At 43.1% G+C, this 22,004-nt stretch overlaps 1 protein-coding gene across 1 annotated transcript in view; it reads right to left on the bottom strand.

Moving 5' to 3' along the window:
- AFF3 (ALF transcription elongation factor 3) overlaps positions 1 to 22,004 on the bottom strand; it is a 465,059-nt gene that overhangs the window by 77,251 nt on the left and 365,804 nt on the right. Inside the window, exon 10 of the mRNA XM_077810373.1 lies at positions 15,520 to 15,560. Within this exon, the coding sequence (XP_077666499.1) occupies positions 15,520 to 15,560 (41 nt within the window). The remainder of the gene's footprint in view (positions 1 to 15,519; positions 15,561 to 22,004) is intronic.

Genomic DNA, 22,004 nt, shown 5'->3' with positions numbered 1-22,004 from the left:
GCCTGTAACTGGGGCACATGAAGCCTTCATAGAGCTCAACTTTGATGTGGACAGGGAGTTTGGGCTGTGTCTGTGAGGTCTCCCTTTTTCCACCCAGTGAAGTGGAAAGACACCGCTTGCACTGTGCTCAGGTCCCCCCATAGATACAGAGGGTAGTGTGTGGACAGAATTTGCTGCTACAGTAGAACCTCAGAGTTACGAACACCAGAGTTATGAACTGACCAGTGAACCACACATCTCATTTGGAACTGGAAATACGCCATCAGGGAGCAGCAGAGACGGGGGAAAAAAGGCAAATACAGTACAGTACTGTGTTAAACACAAACTACTAAAAAAATAAAGGAAAAGGAGAATTTTTCTTCTGAATAGTAAAGTTTCAAAGCCGTATTAAGTCAATGTTCAGCTGTACACTTTCGAAAGAACAACCATAAAATGTTTTGTTCAGAGTTACGAACGTTGCAGAGTTATGAACAACCTCCATTCCCAATGTGTTCGTAACTCTGAGATTCTACTGTATGTATTTAAAGGCTACAGTAATATATTACTGCTACACAAATGGATACATCCCACAGGCAACTTTGCTTCTTCTCTAAAGCAGTTTGATACCAGAATTTCTACCATAAGGCCAAAATTCTGCTCAGGCAGACTACTACTCTGATATGTTGCTCTCTTTAACAGTGGAGATGTGTGCATATAGATAGAACAGAGTATTAGAGTTCAAATCTCAGTGTGGGCCTTAAAACAAAATTAGCTTTAAAATAAAATAATGTGGATTTGGCTCAGTTTAGCTAACCATATCAAATGCTAAGGCACTAGTGCACTTTTAAATTCTTGTTGGCTTCTGTTTAAATAGGAACAACAAGACGATGGGGACTAAAGTACTCGTTAAGGACTTGCCCTCTGGTTGCAGGGATATGAAATATGTATAGCTTCTAGACAGGAAGCACACAACACTACAGAATAAATTCTATAGCAACTGGGCATTTACCCTTTCCTCACAAAAAGAGACATGACAGGATAAACAGGACTTCAGTCTCCAGAACTGCCAACCCGACGACTGTCACCAGTGCTAAATTCACTTCAAAAATAGAGAAAAAGGTATTTTAAAAACTGTTTGCAAATATAAATAGTCTTGGGTTCAAATTAAAGAATGGTTCACAGCGGATGCAATGCTAATGCAGGTAATGATTTAAAAACTATGGTTGACCTAAAGATCACAGCACAACCCTGTTTCAATTAGACGTGGGCAATCCCAGAAGAGTTTGGGGTCTTGCTAATCTCTTGAACTATTTTTTTGCATTTGCAAAATTGATAAATCTTTTTTCCTCTGTAATTTAAGTCAAAGAGCAGTGCCCAGATTCCCTCCAGCAGCAGGAGGTAGAGGAATGTGAGGGGGTAATCCTGAGAGCTGGGAGACCCACTAGTGTGGTTCTTCTGGGATGGGTATCTTACAGTGAGAACTGGCTGAAACTTGGGACTTCCAGTTCATGGGAAATGTCAACATTCTGAAATTTGGTTTTTCATTCGATTCAGACCAAAATCAAATTTTACAAAAGGTCTCAGGAAATGGAAATTCAGGAAAAAAAAATTTGTTTTGGAAACTCTGATGCATGGTGTATCTGAAACACAACATGCTCCCCAGGAAACTGTTTCCATCAGAATTCTTCCTCTGATTTAACACGTTTGTAAAACCCAAGATATTTTCCTGAAACAATTTGGGTTTGACGAATCAGCATTTTCTGATGAAACATTGTTTTGTTGAAAATTTTTTCAACAAAATGTTGAAAAACATTGTTTTGTTGAAAATAACCAGCTCTACTTATAAGATCAATATTTGTGACCCTTCTACAAAAATCCCACATGGTGACCTCAACAGCATCTCTCTTCTGTATACTGGACCTCCTTCTGCAAGCAGCATAGGAATACAACACTGTTCAAGTGAGAAATTTGCACCAATAACGTTTCAAATAAGTAAAATGAATTTGTCATCCCTGGTATCTGTGCCATAGGACCCTGGCAGGGCCTACAAAATTGCTCAATTGCTGAATGTTATTTTACTAATGCTTTTAGCTAATGTTTAGAATAGAGGAAAAAGCCCCACTTAATTAAGAGAGAAGAACTGAATAAGAAATCAGTAATAGACAAGATAACCAGTAAAGATTGACAATCGGTGGAGATTTCTTTCCATATTTTCCTGTTGACCTCACAGACTGTAAACTAAAGCGCACTGAGTACATTAAAGGAAAGGGCACAATCTCATTTGGTCCTGTGAACACTGGCAATATGTTATGAAGACAATATACAAGCTTGAAAGGGAAAAGACCATCCTGATGCCCTGGAGGTTTGGTCTGGTGTAATGCTGTTTACCCAGAGCTCTGTGAGCGTTAAAATGGCCCTATCAGATTTATAGTAGGTCATGACTGGAACTCTTTTCAGGGCAAAGTTTTAGGGCAAAATTCTTTTTGTCTGAGAACTTTAAAAAGAGGATGATAATTTCCCAGTGTTTCTCTTCTTCCTTCAGGCAACTATTCTAGCCTGGCCAAAGCTCCTAAATCTTCTTCCTCTAAGTGTTCTTTTATGGGAGGGTTGTGTGTGTGTGTGTGTGTGTGTAACAGTCCTGGTGTCTATTGTCAGATGAATAACACTGAAGAATCAAATATTTACAAACCCAGTTTAAATTCACATGGTGTCATTGTTCAATATCAAACCTGTAAGATTTAAGACAAGGGACTTCATGACATTAAAGGAAGTTACTTCAATAAATAACTATTTGAAGGGATTATGAGAGGGGTCAGCAGTGAATAGTCAGGGGAGCAGAACAGAGGATTTATAAAGTATAAACAATTCCTACTAATTGTCATGTCTGATTGATTGTCCTGTGTGCACCTTCATGGTCTGAAGTCAAAGGTCATTTTAGTTAATAGGGTAAGTGGCAGGGTGGGTTAATCCACCACTGTTTACCTGGATTAATTTCTGCTGAGGTCACCTGGCAAATGAGACGACACTTGTTCACATCATAAAATGTGCCACACCGAATGGCACAACAGTGAGCCGCTGCCCAGAAGGAGCACAATACTGCCAAAGGGGATAGTTAGCAGGTCAGGCTGAGAAGCACTAGCAGAGCTATGTAGGTTTCAGAGTAGCAGCCGTGTTAGTCTGTATTCGCAAAAAGAAAAGGAGTACTCGTGGCACCTTAGAGACTAACAAATTTGTTAGTCTCTAAGGTGCCACAAGTACTCCTTTTCTTTTAGACCTATGTAGGGAAGCCTGCTTGCACTACAGCTGGTTCTAGCCAATGCTATGAGCCATGCACTTGGAGAAGGGCCAGCTTCAGACAAAATCATTAAAGGGGGAGAAAAAAACAAGAGGTCAATTCACTCTAACAGTGCAGGACACATTAACCTTTCAGCAGCGGGTGGTGAGTTGACTAGGCTCCAAAAGAGTTTAATGTGACGCCATGAGCCAAGATAACCTGCCTCCTACTGCCCATACAGGGGAGCTGGGTCTGGGCAGTTGGAGCAACTCATTGGCAGAGCATGTGAGGGTGAAGGGCTCCAGAAGGATACTGAGGAGCAGGGAGATGACTGATTAGGGGAGCAGAAAGAGAAAAAACAGTGAGAGATGATCAGGGAGCCAAACATCTCAGGAGGGGGAGGCTTGGAAGTGAAGCTGAGTAGGGGGAACTAGAGGGAAAAATAGTAAGGTAAGGGTTGGAGAGCCAAAAACATGGGGATCCATAGGGAAGCCAGCTACTGTGGAAAGTCTGTGTCTCCTGCTCCCCTTCTCACTCTGACATGCACAGAAGGGCAGGAAAAGAAAGAGGGTAAGGACAAGGAGACAATGCAGTAGTACAGAGAGTGTTTAACAAAGGTCTCCCTGGAGGGCCCTATACAACAGCCAGCCTTGTCACTGCTGGAAGTAATCTCTTAGTTTTCAAACAATGTAGAACTTGCAATGTATACTATATAAGGCCAGGGTCAGTTCACACACTCACAAAAGCACAGTAAAGGTCTGAAAAGGTAATTAGGAAGAGTGTGATTTACTTGGCAGGTCTTAGTGAGTTTTCTGGAATCATTTTGATCAGTTGTGTAAATCAGAACCAGGGAATTGAAAAAAAAATATTTTTCTTGATAGACTATTTACTCATTTGGAACAATTATACTCCACTGTATCAATAAATAATAAGGGAGTGCAGTTTGTGAATTATTTGGCTGAGGTGTTTCCACACAAAGGGGTCGATTCTTCGCTTTGTGTGTGAAAGAGAGACAAAGTTCCATAAGTCTGAACAGAAGCTATGTGCATACATCAAGAGTAGAATAGATCCTTCAAGTCCTTACAGCATTCAGATACAGAAGATATACTAGAATGAAAAGTAAATTGCAAAGACAGCAGAATTTAGTATGTATACATTATACAGTTTAAATTATACGCCAAGGGAAAAAAGTAATCAAAGTAATTTCTATTTACTTCTTTTTATTACTATATTTCAAAACCATATTCTTTTCAGGTTGCAAAAACATAAATTATTCCTGAACTGAGACTATTTACATCACGTTTCAAACCAGATCTAATTTTTACACCTGAGCGAACAGCACAAGAAAGCAAAGGTTTATAACAAACTCTGGCACACCCACTGACTGCAGCATTAGGAGGCCCCACTATGAATAAATAGAGTTGTGCAGAGAATGGTAATTCTGTTTTGCTGAGGATTTCAGAATTTTGAAATTTGGTTTCATTCCAACTTGGAAAGAAAACCACAAATTTTGAAATTTTCTGTGAACCAGACTACAAAAGATTCATTTTGGAACATATAAACTGTTTGCTTTGATAACTGTAAAATAAAATTCCTCCTGGCAAGCTGACAGGGAGCCAGGAGTCTGGAAGCCTGCTGAGCCAGGCTTCCATGGTCTTCGCTTCTCATTAAACACCAGGCAGGTGGCTGAAGATCTGGGAGACTGAAAGCCTGGGTTCATCAGTAACCCACCAGGTGAGCTACCGAGGAGCTGGCACGGAATTAGGCAGGATTCAAAATTTGCCTGAGTGGCAGGGTTCCATTGTATCCCTGCCTGGGTTCCATCAGACCTTAGTCAAAATTAAACCGTCTCTGCAAAAGATTCCAATTTCATCAAATCTGCAGTCTCTGATGGTAAATCATTCCCCTGGAGAATTTCCAACCAACTCTATAAATAAAGCAGAGTGCCTTTTATGCTCAGTAACTATCTCTAGTGAATCTCACTAACATTCCAACTGCAAAAGAAAAGGAAAGACCTCTGTTTTAGGGAAAACTGAGAACAGTTTGGACTGGAGTACAGTGCCGCATTATTTAATTAATGACAGAGGACAAAACCTGCACATTTAATACTTTAACTTTAAATGTTCACTTGTACAATCTTCTGAATAAATTCAGCAACATGCTTTTTAAAAATTGGAAATGTTGCAAACCTTCTGGAGTCAGATTCTCAGCTGGTGAAAACTCTCCAGTGTAGTCAGTGGTGCTACTTCAACTTATACCAGCTGAGAATCTGGGTCCCTTCACTTCAATATGGAGTTCAAATTACTGTAAAGTAAGAAATGCTACTAATGCACACTATTCAAGGTAATCTATGAGCCACAATTCAAAACATTGAAAATTAATGATTTAAGCTTTGATTTTATGCAACTCCCCCTCCCCACCAGTCAAACTAAACCAAAACCCTGCCAGTTTTTCTATTTATATTCCACATTTCCATGAAAAAATGCTCCCCACTGACGTACTCTAACTGGGCAAACCAGAAGTTTTGCATGCAAAACTGATTGATGAATGCTGGCTTCAAAGTATATAAACATGTATCTTTCTCCTGATGCCTGCACAACAGACCTTTCAAGTGCCTGGCGACAGTGTGTTCCTTCTCTAACCAGCTCGCCTGTGGCCTGATCTCGCATTCCATGCACTCCCAAAACTACTGTGGACTCGAGTAAGAGTTCTGGGTGTGTAAGGAATGCAGGGCCAGGCTCCTACTTTGGAAGTTCCTCTTGGTACAATCCATATCTTCATTCCCTGAACTGGAACACTGTCTCAATAGCCATATTTTGAGGTAACACTTGGAGGAAGTGGGTCGTTTTACTAGAAGGTGGGAGATGAAGAAAATGACCGCATGGAGAGAGGAGACTCTGAAAACTCTGTGAGATAACCCTGTCATATGATTGCCAGCATTCAATGATTCTCTGTAACATGGCGTCATGTTGGCAGGAAGATGATAAGTCTCCCTTCTAGCAGGGTAACAGAGAAGGAAGAGGTGGAGTTGGAATCTGTCTGCAGAAATGTTTTTTTCCCAGCCTTATTGATCTTCGATGAGGGTTTGGAGGAATCAAAGGGCTTGTGGAAGTAACTATTTCCCAAGTTTCGATATGAATGTTCAGATCTTGACCAGAGACTTTTGAATGGACAAAATAGGTTGAGAGGGTTCATTCTTAGACTCCTGCCTGGGCCGTCCAAAAGGGAGGGGAAGGAGAAACCACTTTGTCCTCTGACAACAACATTGAGGGCATCCAAGAAGCGTGAACTAGAGAAAGGCCTAGCCAGGTGCTTTATCTTGTCTCAGAAATCTCTTACCCAGGGCCGGCTCTAGATTTTTTGCCACCCCAAGCAAAAAATTTGCTGCACCAACCTCCGAGAGGGCAACTGCCCAAGCGGAAAAAAAAAAAAAAAGGATGACCTGAATGCCGCCCCTGGAATTGTGCCGCCCCGAGCACGTGCTTGCTTTGCTGGTGCCGAGAGCCGGCCCTGCCCTTACCCATCAATGCTTTCTTAGTCATGGACCTTGGTAGCCAAACATTTATTGAAACCCTTCAAGATATCATTTGAGGTGTTATCTGCATGTTCCCCAAGGTAAATAATTTATGTGACTTCTTGGGGAGTATAACTGACACAATCTTGTTGGCCTGCAGCAAGACCATGTCAGTGGACTAACTGAGTGCTCTTTCCATCTTTGTATTGAGTGTCTGTAAGCAAACTGTTTGCTTCCAGGGGGATGGTGGAAGATTCAGTGCATGAGGCTATATGGCTATTCCTAGGGGAGTCTACCTTTCTTGAGGGATTTGGGGAATGAGACTTTGCAGCAAGCAAAAATCAGTTTCTTATCTGAAGTGTGTTCAGAGAGAGACTTACCCCCTCTGAAATGTTCTAAATATCCACAGAAGGTATCAACTACATACTTGACCAGGTAATTCCAGTTATTATTAGTGATCCTCAGGTAGGCTTCAGGAGAAGGTGGATCAATTTCCAAGGCAGATTATTAATTATTATTATTATGTGTACAGAGATAGCACCCATGGGGATTGGAGGTATAAGGGGGTGGCTGTTCAAACACCTAGAGAGACAGTCCCTGCCCGAATGGCAAATCAACACGATCCTCCTCTAAGTAGAGCCTACAGTAAAGATGGGACAGGAGGGGGTGAAGAAGAGTGAAGGATTTCCTGTAGCCTGTTCCAAAGCAAAACATCTGTGAGAAAACAGAGAGGGCGTCTGGACTTTGAGAGGTGGGGCACCTTCAGTGCTGAAATTCCACTGGGGGAGAGGAGTGTATCAGAATAGGGCCCCCATATCACCTAAAGAAATGCAGTAGGCTTGATTCAACCATGCAATAACCCTGGGGACCAGGGTCTGTCTTTCCTTGTGCCTACTCACCTCCTGCTGCCTGCAAAGAAACTGGCCACGGTTCAGCTCCTCCTGTGTAGCATTACTAAAGAATCATCTAAGATGGCAGCTAAAAGTAAAGAGCTGGCTGATGCACATACTCCTGTTTGGGCAGCAAGAAGCTGCAGTCATAGGATAGGAGTTCTTGGCCTGCATTCAGTCCAGTCTAATGGAGGTGGCCTCCACCTGAGTTGTACTTCTCTCCCACAGCCATGCAGGGTTTCTAGCTTCTCCTTCTCCTCCATTGTTGCAGCAGCAGCAGCAGAAGACAGACAGAACAAAAATAAGAACAATGGAGAAAATGTTGTTCTCAAAAGTAAAATAAAAAAGGCTCAGCAGCCAAATGGCCTAATAACAAAACAAAACAAAACAAATAAAAATAAATGAAACCAATGGGCGAACCACAAGTTCAGAGCAGGCTTCTGAACTGTCTCAAAAGGAAAGAAATGGAGTGGAGCGAGTGCGTAATCAGAAAAGCTGGATGATACCTGTATACCTGATCTGACTGGCTAATTCTTGCCTAACTGTCGTATAGAGTGTGGACTGGTGTGTGTGTGTGTGTGTGAGTGGCGGGGGTGGAACATATCCCTCCATCTGCCCTGTGGAGAGCTGGTCCACAGAAGAGAAATTTGAAATTCCGCTATGCATGCTATACCTGTTCTACGGGTCTCCAGTGCTGTCATTATGACATTATGTCACAAACACCAAATCTGAATTTTTCAAACTTGTGTGACTGAAGTTAGGCACCTGAATTCATACTTCAGCACTACAGACTTCCTATTAGAGTTACTTCATCTCTGAAAATAAGGGTACTTATTTAGGCACTCAACTTTGAAATTTCACTTAAAAATTAAAGAACTGGTGGTAGTCAAAATGGGATGTCCAGGTGAATTGCCTGGCTCCTGATTTCATGCTATTAGTATTGTACAAACCTCAGACCTTTCTTCAAGCTGCCACAAATAGGTAAATAATGTCTCCATAAAATTTCACTTTCATGCCAACACTAAAAATAGCACAACATATAATTCATAATACATGCCTTCTCTATGCACTTAGCTCTCTGCTGAAGTCATCCCAAAGGACAGCCCAATATCATCAACTAATTATGCCCCTACCCCTTCCACTGGGAGGAGTAATTTATTTATTGGAGCCATTATGAAAGTGAAAATCCTCTTTGTTTTATAACGTGTTCAATGCCCAAAAGGAATGTCGTTGTCCAAAGGGAGTGTAATATTAAGGTTCAGTGAAATACACTGAGAAATGTCAAAACTGATAAAGAAATTACAGAATTATATTTTCTCTTCATTAATAACCCAATTGGCCACAGACAACCATTTAGTCCTGATACATGGAGTCATTGTTCAGAGCAGCAGTTCAACAATACTTTAAGTAAATGCCCCTTTGACCCAAGCTGATGCAAGATGGGCAGATAGGTTATTGAAAAATATACCTCAAAAGGTCATAAAAATGTAAGAGTTTCCCAGTTGCAAGCTGATTTTTCAAAGACTATTACACGCACAATTTAACCACAAGACCATTTATATCCTTCAAGTTTCATACTGTTAATGTCTGTTTTCCTCCTGGTTTTTTGCTGCTTCTCTTTTTTAGATACACACATTTTAAAAAAACCACACTTCTTGTCCTCTATGATTTATCCCCATGAAATTAAATTACATTTTTATAAGCCCGTGTTCCTGCAAACGATATTTGAAGATTCACTGAAAAAATTAATTCCTGATCTGGTGCTGTGAAGCATCCTTGCTAGCACTGTACTGACTCTGTCTTTCAAAAACAGATGGAAGCAGTCCAAGGGTATGATTAACTTCTTAGTCCCTGCAATTTCCTATTGCTCTACTTGCCCTAGATTTCAGGATTGACCTCCTGCTTCACTGCAAAATGCACAGTTGCTCAGCTTGATAAATCACACAAATACTTTTTTGATCACAGTTATCTGCTATTTACTACATACTCAGTGAGGTTAATCATATGCCGAGGCACTTCATATGCTACACACATAGACACTCTTCTTCCCAATAGCACTTTGCATATTCTTCACATTGCCAGAAAGCAACCATGCCTGTCTCTTCCTTACTAATATACAGAAGAGCATATCAATGCACCGCACACATACACAGTGATTATCCACACATAAATTCATTGCAAATTATAGTGAAAAGAAGCTGGCAGCTGGAGGGAATACATAAAAGTTTAAAGAAATTACTTTTCTCTCTTTCAGCAAATAGATTTTTAAGATATTTTAAAAGTATAATTATTTCTCTTAATTAGAACTTTCATTCTCCTTCGCCTCCTCAAATGTCACTAGGACCACGTTTGAGAAAGGTGAGGAGTGGACCAGTGGGTATGGACATATGTTTGGCTGTGGTATGGCAAGAAACAAACTACAGCTGATAGGAGACTCCTAACATTTTCTGGGAGAGAAGGCCACTTCCTCTTATCCCTTCCCCCACTGAGCCTCATTTCCTGAATGCTAGGATAATTTTAATACTCCTCAATGTGAAAAGATGATTATGTGTGACCCAATAGCTAGAAGTCTCTAGGCCAGCTCTCTTCCATCTTCTTATGTAACTTTTACAACCCTGCCTAAGAGTCCTATCATGGGATGTTCCTAAACAAAGAACGGCAATGACCAAAATGTGGCAAATCATGTTAAAGTTCTGTGATGTGAAGAGATATTCACTTGGAATTCAATTGATACCAAGAAATTTAGCTCCCAAGTCTTTACAAAGCTCTCAAGCCTTTAGATTCCTTTTTCTTTAATGTGCAACACAACCACTGCAGCAAGATACATTTTATGCAATTTCTCTTATTGCACGTTATAATTAGAGGGGCTAGGATACACTTGTTCTAGATATTTTCTACCCTAAAATATACCAACGGTCACCCTTGGCTTCCCTGGAGAGCCTGTGGAACTTGCAGCTGTGGGATAACCATGATTCTGCATCAATGGCAAGACTGATATCTGCTTTCATTTATGAGAAAGAAGACTCTGACTCTTTTCCTTGCAGGATAGTCTTGAAAAATGTAGCCAAAGTGAAAACATTTCTAGAGCTGAGAGTTTGTCACTGACTGATCCTGAATGTACGGTCCTCCTTTGTGTCTTGTGCAACCCACAACCACAGTGCCCTGGCTTTCTGATGGGATCCAGATCAAATTGCAGCTGAGAGGGAGTTGAGGCTTCCCTAGGCCACCACCAGAGCTGCCATACTGCGTTCCTTCTGGCTCTCAGCCAGCTGAGTCGCTCCTTTGATAAACAGCCTATGTGGGGAACTCTACAGTGTGAGAAACAACATAGTCTAACAGACAAGGGCTTCAGTCCAACACAAAACTTAAACGTGTGTAACTTGGTGCCCATGAGTAGTCTTATTGACTGCAACAGGACTATTCATATGCTTCAAGTTACATGTTTAAGTGCTTTGCTGGATCATAGCTAAGGCCCTATCAAATTCATGGTCCATTTTGGTCAATGTCACGGTGATAGGATTTTTAAAATGGTAAATTTCATGATTGCAGCTATTTAAATCTGAAATTTCACAGTATTGTAGCTGTAGGGATCCTGACCCAAAAAGAAGTTGTGGTGGGGTCACAAAGTTATTGTAGGGGGTGGTTGTGGTGCTGCTACCCTTACTGCTGCGCTGCTGCTGGTGGCGGTGCTGCCTTCAAAGCCAGGCAGCTGGAGAGCAGCGGCTGCTGGCCGGGAGCCCAGCTCTGAAGGCAGAACCGCTGTCAGCAGCAGCGCAGAAGTAAGGACGGCATGGTAGGGCATTGCCACCCTGACTTCTGCGCTGCTGCCTGCAGAGCTGGGCCCTCAGTCAGCAGCTGCCGCTCTCCGGCTGCCCAGCTCTGAAGGCAGCAGCGCAGAAGTCAGGGAGGCATGGGGTGATATTGCCACCATTACTTCTGCGCTGCTGCTGGTGGGGCGTCGCCTTCAGCGCTGGGCGCCGGCCACCAGCTGCCGCTCTCCGGCCCCGCAGCTCTGAAGGCAGTGCAGGAGTAAGGGTGGCAATACCACGACACCCCTAAAATAACCTTGTGACCCCCCTGAAACTCCTTTTTGGGTCGGGACCCCCACTTTGAGAAATGCTGGTCTCCCCCATGACATCTGTATAGTATAGGGTAAAAGCACCCAAAAGACCAGATTTCACGGGGGGAGACCAGATTTCCCAGCCCGTGACGCGATTTTCATGACTGTGAATTTAGTAGGGCCCTAATCATAGCTTAAGTATAGGTCTGGGAACAAGAAACGCTTTGCTCAACCAAAACCACTAAGGCTGACTCAGAGGCTGCACTGCAATGAGAAATGTGATTGCAGCTTGGGTAGGAAGCACACCCGCCCGCACAAGCTTAACCTGCACGAGCACCGCTAAAAGTAGCGCTGTAGGGGTGGAGGCCCAGGCTTCAGCAGTGACAGCGGGTCTCCAGGGCGCTTGTACAGCCCACGCTGCTGCATCTACACTTATTTTTAGCAATTTTCGCATGGGTACATGCTACCATAGTTGCCATCACATCTTGGACTGCAGTGCAGACATACCTAGAGAGTTGCCATCCCAGTTTTAAGTAATCTGTCTAAGGCAGTGGTTCCCAAACTGGGGTTCGTGAAACCCTGGGGGTTCGCGAAATGTCACAGGGGGTTCTCGGGGAAAAAATTCCCTAATGGTGGACAGAGCTGTCCCTAGGGACCCCAGGCAGCATGGGGCCAGCAGCCCGGAGCCCCTGGACTTCCAAGTGCGAAGCAGATCAAAGCAAGCATATCTATCACACTGAGGAGATTTAAACTTCAAGACTCCTTAGAAGAAATGGAAAGGGATATTTTTTGCTGTTTTTAAAATTAAATAGGCAGCTAGTATTGTTTTTAAAATTATTATGAAGAACAAGTTTAAGCTTTGTTGTAATGTGCGTTGTTTGCCTGGACTGCTCAAGACCTGAATGCTTGTGTAGGAGGAACTCTTTGAGTTGGCTTCTTGAATACCTTCATGCTGTTTCACATCTGATACTCCCTGATGAAACGTAGGAGCCTTGTCTTATAACAGACTTATTCAAAGTGATACAAGCTACGAAGGTGAGATCTTGGAAGAGTGTTGCCCTGTTATTATTCATAATGGAATAAAAATACTGTAATGATAAATAATAACAAATAATAAATTGTGTGTAATAAGCATGTCATAAAAACAAATTTTATATTTCCAAGATCACTGTTTTTATAATTTATACTCAGGTAAAGGAGAAAATCCCTGGAAATATTCATTTTTAGGAGGGGGTTTGCAAAACTTGACATTTTAGTGAAACGGGTTCACGGGTTGTTAAAGTTTGGGAACCACTGGTCTAAGGTCTATCTCATATGGCCCCCTTATTATAGAGCATTTAGGTGTGTCCTTACTACAGAATTAACTCAAGTGACCTAACTTTGAGTTGCTTCCTTCCAGTTAGCCTATCACAAGAGAGAACAGTCACACTGCAGCGTAACAGTTGAGTGCTGAGGTGGGTACCGTTGCCTTGCATGCCTACTGGTGCTCTACTCACTCCTTCAGTGAGCTAAAATTTCTGGGAGCACATGCCATGGTCTGTAGCACTTCAATAAACTGCACCATTCTATGAATGTTTTCACAGTGTACTGTGGGAGAATTTGCCTGTCCCTTCCGGGGATCTTGAGTGGAAATGGTATGAACCCAGCAACTCATTACAGTAAACCAGTTCCAGCATGGCACAGATTTCTGCCTGCTGCCTTCTTTCGAACTGTTGACAAGGTCTGGCTCCAGCTGGGACCTATGAGGTAGGGAAGTGCTATTATTCCCATTTCACAGACTGAGAGAGACTGAGGGTCTGTCTATACTGCAATCAGAGGTGTGTCTGCAGCACACACGGACATACCTGAGCTAGCCTAAATAACAATAGCGGGGAAGCTGTGGCAGCTGCCTGGGGCTCTGGGGGGGGATTGTACAGCCTGCACTGCCACAGCTTCACTGCTATCGTCGCCCAAGCTAGCTAGATCAAAGCTAACTCTGACCTGTCCACAGGGCTGCAGTCACGCCCTTCACTGCAGTGAAGAAACACCCTTGGTGGCTTGCCCAAGGTAAGTCTGACAGAGAAGGGAACTGAGCTCATGTCTACCAAGCCCCAGGTTAGCACCCGAACACTCAGGCATTCTTGCTCTCTGGTAATGTAAATACATTCACTCATGTCATAGCACTTCTCTCTCAGGGTTCGTCTACACTTGGAGCTAGGGCTGTGATTCCCAGCTCACACAGACATACTCAAGCTAGTTTTCATGAAACTAGCGTGCTAAAAATATAGTGTAGCAGGGGCAGCATGGGCAGCGGCTAACGGGGGCATGGGCTAGTTGTGCCGAGTACAAAGTGCCTGAATCCCGTAGGTATGTATTCAGCTCAGCTAGCTTGCACCACTGCTCCCCTGAGCAATTCTGCAGGCATTTTCCCAGTTTAGCTGGAGAATGAGGAAGAGTGAAATAGTCATCTCTGGCTCCTCCCATTCCTTGTGGCCACACCTTCAAATACCCAGAGAACCCAAAAGGCATCTTGTTTATGTGGAAGAGCTTACATGTATTCAGGGATAGGAGTATGATGCTGCTTAGGCTTTTTTCCTTGCTTGCTTTCGGGACAAATATTGCCGGTATCTGTGTGCCTTTCATGCCCAACATCTGAGGACACGACTTAGCCCACAGCTTGGGTGTTGCACTCAGCTTGCTAGGTTAAAGTTTGTCTTCTTTTAAACAAATCTAAACAAAACAGTGTTTGTATACTGAGGAGGATAATTTTGGCCGTCTCTGCTTCAGGGCATAGAGAAACGTTATTCACCCATGCACAACGTATAATTCAGCCTAAGTGACAGGCTCTGCTCAGGAGAAGTCCTAGACTGAGCTGGCTTACTGAGTCAATTACTGCTTATTCCCAGGGAGGAGGGGGGAGAGTGGGCTAGATGGAGTAGAGGTGGCTGCCAAAGAGGCATGGGGAAATTTACGTTGTGTCAGCCTGCATGACACAGTACCTCATCTGTGGATAAATGTAAATCTGCTAGTTCTTTTTCATAGGCACTAAAATGTACAATCTTTGCCATTCCTAAAATGGGGGGGGGGGGAAATCAGAACTGCCTTAGAAAGCTACCTTATTTTTCAATAAATCCTCTTTCAGTACAGTCATTTAGGGTAAATACCTATACTGATCTACAGCCCAACTATAATATTTACTATGGCTCAAATCCTGAATTCCTTATTTAGGCAAGACTCCTGCTAAAGTCAATGGGAATTTTTGCCTGAGAAAGGACTGAGTAAAAATGGAATACGAATATCAGTGTTTGTTCCCTTGTTGTTCTGTCTAAAGCACCAATTATTGTTCAAAAATAAAATAAATACCCCCCCTCCCCAGCCAAAAGCCAACCCCTCATAAATTAATATTGAGAGAATCTCAACAGAACAAGAGTAATTCCCAGTGAAAGAATCTGGAAAAAGTCAAGAGAGAACATCTCAAAATAAATGAAGTACTTATTGCTGAAAAATGATCTTAAATATATCTCAGCATACTCTAAAGCTCAGAATTTACTGCCTCATTCATGCCTTCTCCAGTAAGTTTTTTATCTCTTGCTTGGTATCACAACAAGGGATTCTGCATATTCTGTATGAAATACAACAAGACTGTGATTTTTGCAGTAATAAACTCCATACATGCATGACAAATCCAAGCATGCAAAAATGTTTAACATCCCAATTCACAGATACTTTGGGGACAAAATCCGATTATGAGTTATATGCCACAATAAATAGGGCTCAACGTTTCATAAAGCAATTTATAGTTCATAAAAATGACAAAATGTACCTGTCAGACAGAACGCGGAGAGCAGATCTCTGTGCTGCCTGCTGGAAGAAAGGGCAGAGATGTTTATTTTATATTCTGACTTTAAAATTACGAGCGCAATCAACACTTAAAAAATGTGTTACACACATTTCTGTCACGTGTCCAAATTTTAAAGTACTAGTAAAGTAGCAGAAAGCGCCTAGGAAAATGGACATTCCAGTCTAGTAAATGTAAGAAGACTTTGTTAAGTACGCCATAAACCAGAGGATTGTCAAAGCAGTGCACAGTATCTGAGGTATGAACTACCTATTTAGATGATTTTCTGCAGGTCTCTAAAAACCCTGCAAGGCTTGATTTTCTTCCCCCTCGCCCCCCCAATCCTACCCACTCCTTTACCATTAGTCTCCTCCCATTCTTGCCACAGAAACAAACATCATATATTGGGTTCCTTTTGCGATGGAGCCTGTAGCTTACAATTATAAATTTAGCAAAGACAGCCAGAGCGGTTGCAGGCTTTTCAAGAGTACTGCCATGATAATTTCCTGGCAACTTTTGACTACACTGTACAGGATTGACCTGATGCTGTTTTGGCTCTCAATTCTTGCTTAGTACAAGTCTTTGAATGGGGTGGGGAAGCATGGTGCTTGTTATTATGTTAACTGGCGGGTCTAGGAATAGAAATCATAGCCTTTCAAATTTAATAGGACCCACAAGCCTATCACTGAGCTAGCTTGCCTCTTTATTATTATTCTTTCCCCCACTTGAATCATTTCAAGTGGCTTGACTCATGGCTTCAGCACAGTAACTAATTGCAAGCTAAGATAAAATCTATAATGTTCTGATAATACACTTCAAGGCCTTGACTATAATATAATTGTATATGTCTGGTTTGTGCCCTCTCTTTTAGGATTAGTGAGGTGGCACAACAGAAGCACGTGGTTAAGTAGTATTTAGCGTCAAGGCGGGGAGTGCTGAATATGAATTTTGCCTTTGCAATTATTAGATTAGTTTTGAAATAGTTCTCAGATTCATGTTTGGCTTCTGAGGCTGTCGGGGGTGGAGCGCCATGGAGGCAGCATGCTCAGCATTTGGTGGAAAGGAAGCGACTTGTGCAGTTCATCAGAAAGCATTCTAGCCAATCAAAAGCTCTGTTGTCAGGATGAAAAGGGAAACCCAATGGCCCAAGTGGCCTTGACATGCAGGGTATAAGCAGTGAGAACAATGGAGTGGATCCTTAGGGTTCAGGCAGGAGTACAAATCTTCTTTTCCCCTGGAAGAAAAGGAAGGTTTCAGTCTTATTTTGTGGTAAGCTGTAGAGTCACACTCTTGCTTGCTGCACAGTAACTTGACAGCCCTAAACCAAATTTCTGCTCAGGGGCACGACCAACCTGGAATGGGCTGCACATCCTTGATTACTTGTATACAGGTAACTCTACCTCGGTTGTCAGGAGGCTTGTGCTCCTCTGCCCCTGTGGCCTGCCTCTCAGCTATAGCGGATAACTTTCTTAGCATCTCACACAACTCAACAGGCTGCAATCTGAAAATATCATCCCAAACTATAACTCGGGTGGGGCTTACAAAGTGGTCCTCTACCTCTGCACAACTTAGTTTACAAGACAACACCAAAATCTTCATTTCTGTGAGTGGGGAGTCGCTAATGTACAATGGGTAATGCCTAGCATTACATGTTATCATCAATGGGTGGCATGCTAACTGTGGAGAATTAGGTGACAGTGTCTTGGGCTATGATTCCCAGAACCCATTGCTTAGTACAAGTCTCCACAGACATGTTAACCTTCACACTGTAATGGAGGCTGACACCCTCACTGCTGATGAGACAGTCATCCTTCTGGTGGAGCAACCATTAACACCTAGTGGCTATCAGAGTCTGGCTATGTAGGCTTCTTTCACACACAAAACTAGCCACTAATCTATCATTTTACCGGAAAGCCATTCCCCTTTCCTGGTCCCTTAAAAAGAGTGCAAAAATCTTGACCCCTGCGTAACGATACACTAGCCCTGATTATCATCAAGAGAGTGCCATGGGGATTCCTTTGGAGTAGATGGATGAGAAGAGAATGAACGAAGGTTAAAGATTAAGTGGAAACTAGAGTTTACAATAGGAATAAAGAAAGGACTATCCTGAGACCCTGTTGTTAGGAATAATTAGGAACAGGCATCTTCATGTGATTCACAGCCAGATCACTCTCACCTGTCTGTCATATATATGTAAGCAGAGTCAGGATGAGCTCCACCCTGACATCTGGTGGTGAAGTGTGGCAAGTTGTGGAAAAGAACTTCAGGGGCTGATCTCATTTGCAGAGGCACACCCACCCCGCCTAGAATGAGGCTATAGCTGCCCAAATGGTCACTTTGGCTGCTGTGGGATCCCCAGTGTCTCTGTTATTGGGGCAGGAAGAATAAATTGTTATTACCCTGACTATGGGAATAAAGGACAGTGGAACTGTACTTGGCCTTTTGTTATGATGGAGGGACTCGCCATCAACTAAGTAGCACTTGCTAGGCAAAGGACATGGGTTCCAAAACTCTGTGGATTGAGTGAGGCTGGGGACAGATATTAATACTTGGTGGCATGGACCCCCTGGTGAGGGCCTTACATGCTAATTGCATTTCCTCCTCTCTCCACTGTAGAATATCAGAGCTAATTTTGATTCCATTAGGAGTCTAGTTAGAGGCTGCTGAGCTGAATTCACTTTGGGCCAATGGTGCACCAGCACTGAGGCTCCCCTACTACAAACGGAAATCACAAAAGAGCTAAACTTACTAAGAGCTTAAATCACTGAGTGTTGTGTTAAGTAGTGGGGGAGCCTGAAAATATATGGTGGAGCAGTTTGTGGGACGGCGAGCAGAGCGGCTGGTGGAGCAGAGCAGTTTGCGGGATGGCAAGTGGAGCGGAGCCGTTCGTGAGAGAGCGGAGCGGAGCGGAGGCATTCGTGAGACAGCGGAGCAGAGCGGAGGCATTCATGAGATGGCGAGCGGAGCGGAGTCCTGTGGAGCTGTGGGGTAGTGAGCTTCAGGTCACGTAAGGTGCCCCTTACCTCTTTCCCCCCCGCCACAGGCACATTTTTACCCAGACTGGGGAGTAAAACTCTGCAGATAAGCTTTTGGACTCTGGGGCTGCCCTGACCAGGGACAGAGACTTTTGGGTCGTTGGACTTTTGGGACTTTGGGTGATTTTGGGTTGCTGGACTCAAGAACTAAAGGGAAAGGACATGCCCCAATTTGCTTGGGGTGGGTTTTTTGCTCATGGGCTGTGTTATGAATCCTGTTCGTGGTGTTTCCCCAATATAATGCCACATTGTTTCTCTCTGTTATTAAAAGGCTTTTTGTGCCACTCAGACTATGTGCTTGCGAGAGGGGAAGTATTGCCTCTTGGAGGCGCCCAGCGGTGGTGGTATATATTTGTCCCAGGTCACTGGGTGGGGGCTTGAGCCGGTTTTGCACTGTGTTATTGGAATGGAACCCCTAGATACTGAACCCAGCCCTTGTTGCTGCCAACTCTGACAGGCAGAAGGGTTACATATAATAGTCCACCTCTGCCTATTTGCTTATACAACTTCTAGCATAATGGGCTCTCAATCCTGAGTGGGTATTTGTGTTCCCATAATAGAAATCCACTGGATGCTACCAGGATAGAAATAAGAATAAATATCCATTAAGGGGAAAACTAGAACAAGAAGCCCAATTCTCAGGGCTTAAAGGGTGGATAAGGTAGCTTGGAGAGCACTATTGTAAACTGCCACGCAAACACAATTGGCTCAGCATGGCACAGACATTTTTATTACCCTCAAAAACTTGGATGACTAGCAAGCGACAGCCTATTAGAAAACATTCTAGAGGATCCCTGATGCTTATTCTTTTAAGATACTAAGGGCTGCTCCCTTTTTGAGCACCCCTACAGGCATTTTCAGACCGGAGGGATGGAATAGGACCTGGCTGTCCATCCTCTCCTTGCATATTGGTAGTTGTACTTATCCCAGGTATAGTGGCTTGTTCTAGATAGAGATGCTTTTGGGATTGGTGACAGGTACTCTGGTTAAATGACTTTGCCACCTCAGGAATATCAGGGAACCAGGATATGAGATGGAGTTTTTCCTAGAGCGCTATCTGTCACCAGATGTTTTGTCAGTAGACGTGGAAACCAAGGAAACTCTATATCCCATGTCCCAAATACCAGGACTGTCTGGTCAGGATGAGAGTTTCCTTCTTTGCCTAAACCTTTTGCAGGACCCAGAGAATGAATGGGAAGGGGTGGAATGCTGTACATCAGTGGGCCTCTCAAGCTAAAAAAAGAACATGCCCATGACATAGGCTTGCAGTTTCTAGTACAAGAAACGGAATCTGAGGAGATGCCCCACTGAGAGTGCACTGTCTGAAGGGTCTTTGGGGTTAAGACCCACTTTCCTGGACACAGCTCCAGACATCTCAGCCAATCAACTCTGAGATCCTGCAAGATGGACTGCCTTGATGGACAATGGGCACTCCACCTTCCAGTGTATTAGAATAGACACCACCAGAACAAGTCTCTCTCTTCCGCCACCTCACTGTTGGACAAAACCTTTGCTGTGAGAAAAGTGCCCTAAGCCAGTTATCACTCTGATGGTCAGGAGAAGCAGATGGGCATACTGGTTAGAGTGGAGCCAGGCAGCCTTTTCAATCACTGCCATTACGGCTAAGAGGAGGAGAGGGAGATGGGTCTATGACCATTCTAAATGATACCTGTAGGGGGGTAGAGGAGCATCTAGTACCTTTTCCATTCCCTAACTCCCAAGAACAGGGGCTGTTTTGAGAGAGGTAAAGGGCTGGCTCCTTTCCCTTAAAGCCTAGATACAGGCTGAGCTCAGCAGAGATGGCCGAAGGATGAAGATGGGCTGGACACTGGGGCTCTTTAGTCTATTGTTTATGTTTTTATCAAGGTGATATCTGAATGCCTCATAGCTCCTGCTCCCTGAACACACCTGCATCCAGTCCTGCAGGCTGGCCCTCGGGCACGCTACTGAGGTCAGCCCATCTGCCTGTTGCCAGCTTTGGAAAGGTCATCCCAAGTGGTGGTCCTTTCTCGGGAACAGAATGAGTCCAGAGAGCAGGCAGGGTAGAAAGAACCATTAAAAGGAGAGGACCATTGCTGACCTGCAGGTTCCACATTCCTGTCTAGGCCTCTTTAAGGATGCTGTTGCCTCCATGCTGATCTGTGACCTGAGAATAACTCCCTCTGAGACTGTGAGGCAGAGAGAGACTGCAGAGTGCAGGGAAAATAAGGCATGGAAAGCTTCCTGTGTTCCAGAAAGCAAGCAGTTGCAGACCATTTTAGATTGCTGGGGCCCCACTCTCACAGAAATAAATGTTTGCAATGACCATTTGAACATATGCTTGAATACAATTATTGAAAATTTCAATTTGCTTTTCATCTGACGCTTCTAACAAAATTTCCCCTCTCATCTGGGTCAAGTTGGTATGATGCAGAAAAAATTGTACAAGGCAAATCATTTGTTGCTTGACTGCAGAACATTCTACCAATGAGAATATAAGAACAGCTCTGTGTTTTATCATGCTTCTAAATATGCCAGTATTATCTGCTTAATGACACAAGCAAAAGGGTAGTATTTAGTACCACCTATTGCCTGCTCCACTATTTTTAATAGTTTGATTTTGATTGTGCTATTTCATTTGCATTTCATTTTACATAGTTAACAACTTTACTGAGGACAACTCATCATCCATCAAGAAAGAAGATGAGAATATAATAATTCTTGGAAGTAAGTGATTGTGCTGGTTAAAAGAATAAGGACTAAATGAAACTAAAGTTTCTCACTGAGAGAATTTGTCACTGAGAGAATTTGAAGACCTTCAGGATTTATCACTATGAAAAAATACAGTGGGTGTTTTGGCTTAATATTCTAATTTTTCTGTTGATAAATAATTAAACAATCAAATATGGGCCAGACTCGGATACCCTTACTTACAATGAGTAAAACCTTACTCCTCTCACAGTCACAGAGTAAGGGACACAACATAAGTAAGGGTTTCAGAGTTTGGCTCATTGAATTTAAACTTTCCTGCTAAATAGGAAACAGCAAAGAAAAAACTCACTTTGGTGATTCATGTAAAGAAAGTTGAAAAACTAGCCAGAGTCCATTAGATGAATTACTCGGTTTCACTACTTCAACGGTCGCAAATTACAAGGGCCAGGCCTGTTCTGCCACCTCCGTCCCCCTCCTGAGTAGGTTATGGATACATTTAGGACAAAGTTTCATTGATCTGACTATAGTTCATTAATCATTCATGAAAGATTTTAACTGTACCCCAGGACTATGAGACAAAACAAGTTTTCTGCCAGCAGTAATCATTTTCAGATTCTCATGCTCTGGAGATTGCATCTCTTCTCTTCATCCTTTATTGCAATGAGCTGGTACTTGGGAACATAATCAGCAGATATTCAGTTTTCTGTGTGTATTAAATGAGCTACCAAAACTACTTGAAGCGCC

This window comes from Eretmochelys imbricata, chromosome 1 (genome assembly GCF_965152235.1).
Source record: "Eretmochelys imbricata isolate rEreImb1 chromosome 1, rEreImb1.hap1, whole genome shotgun sequence".
In the NCBI taxonomy this organism is placed as follows: domain Eukaryota; kingdom Metazoa; phylum Chordata; order Testudines; family Cheloniidae; genus Eretmochelys; species Eretmochelys imbricata.
The sequence above is the reverse complement of the archived record's forward strand: the minus strand, read 5'-3'. Positions and strand labels throughout refer to the sequence as shown.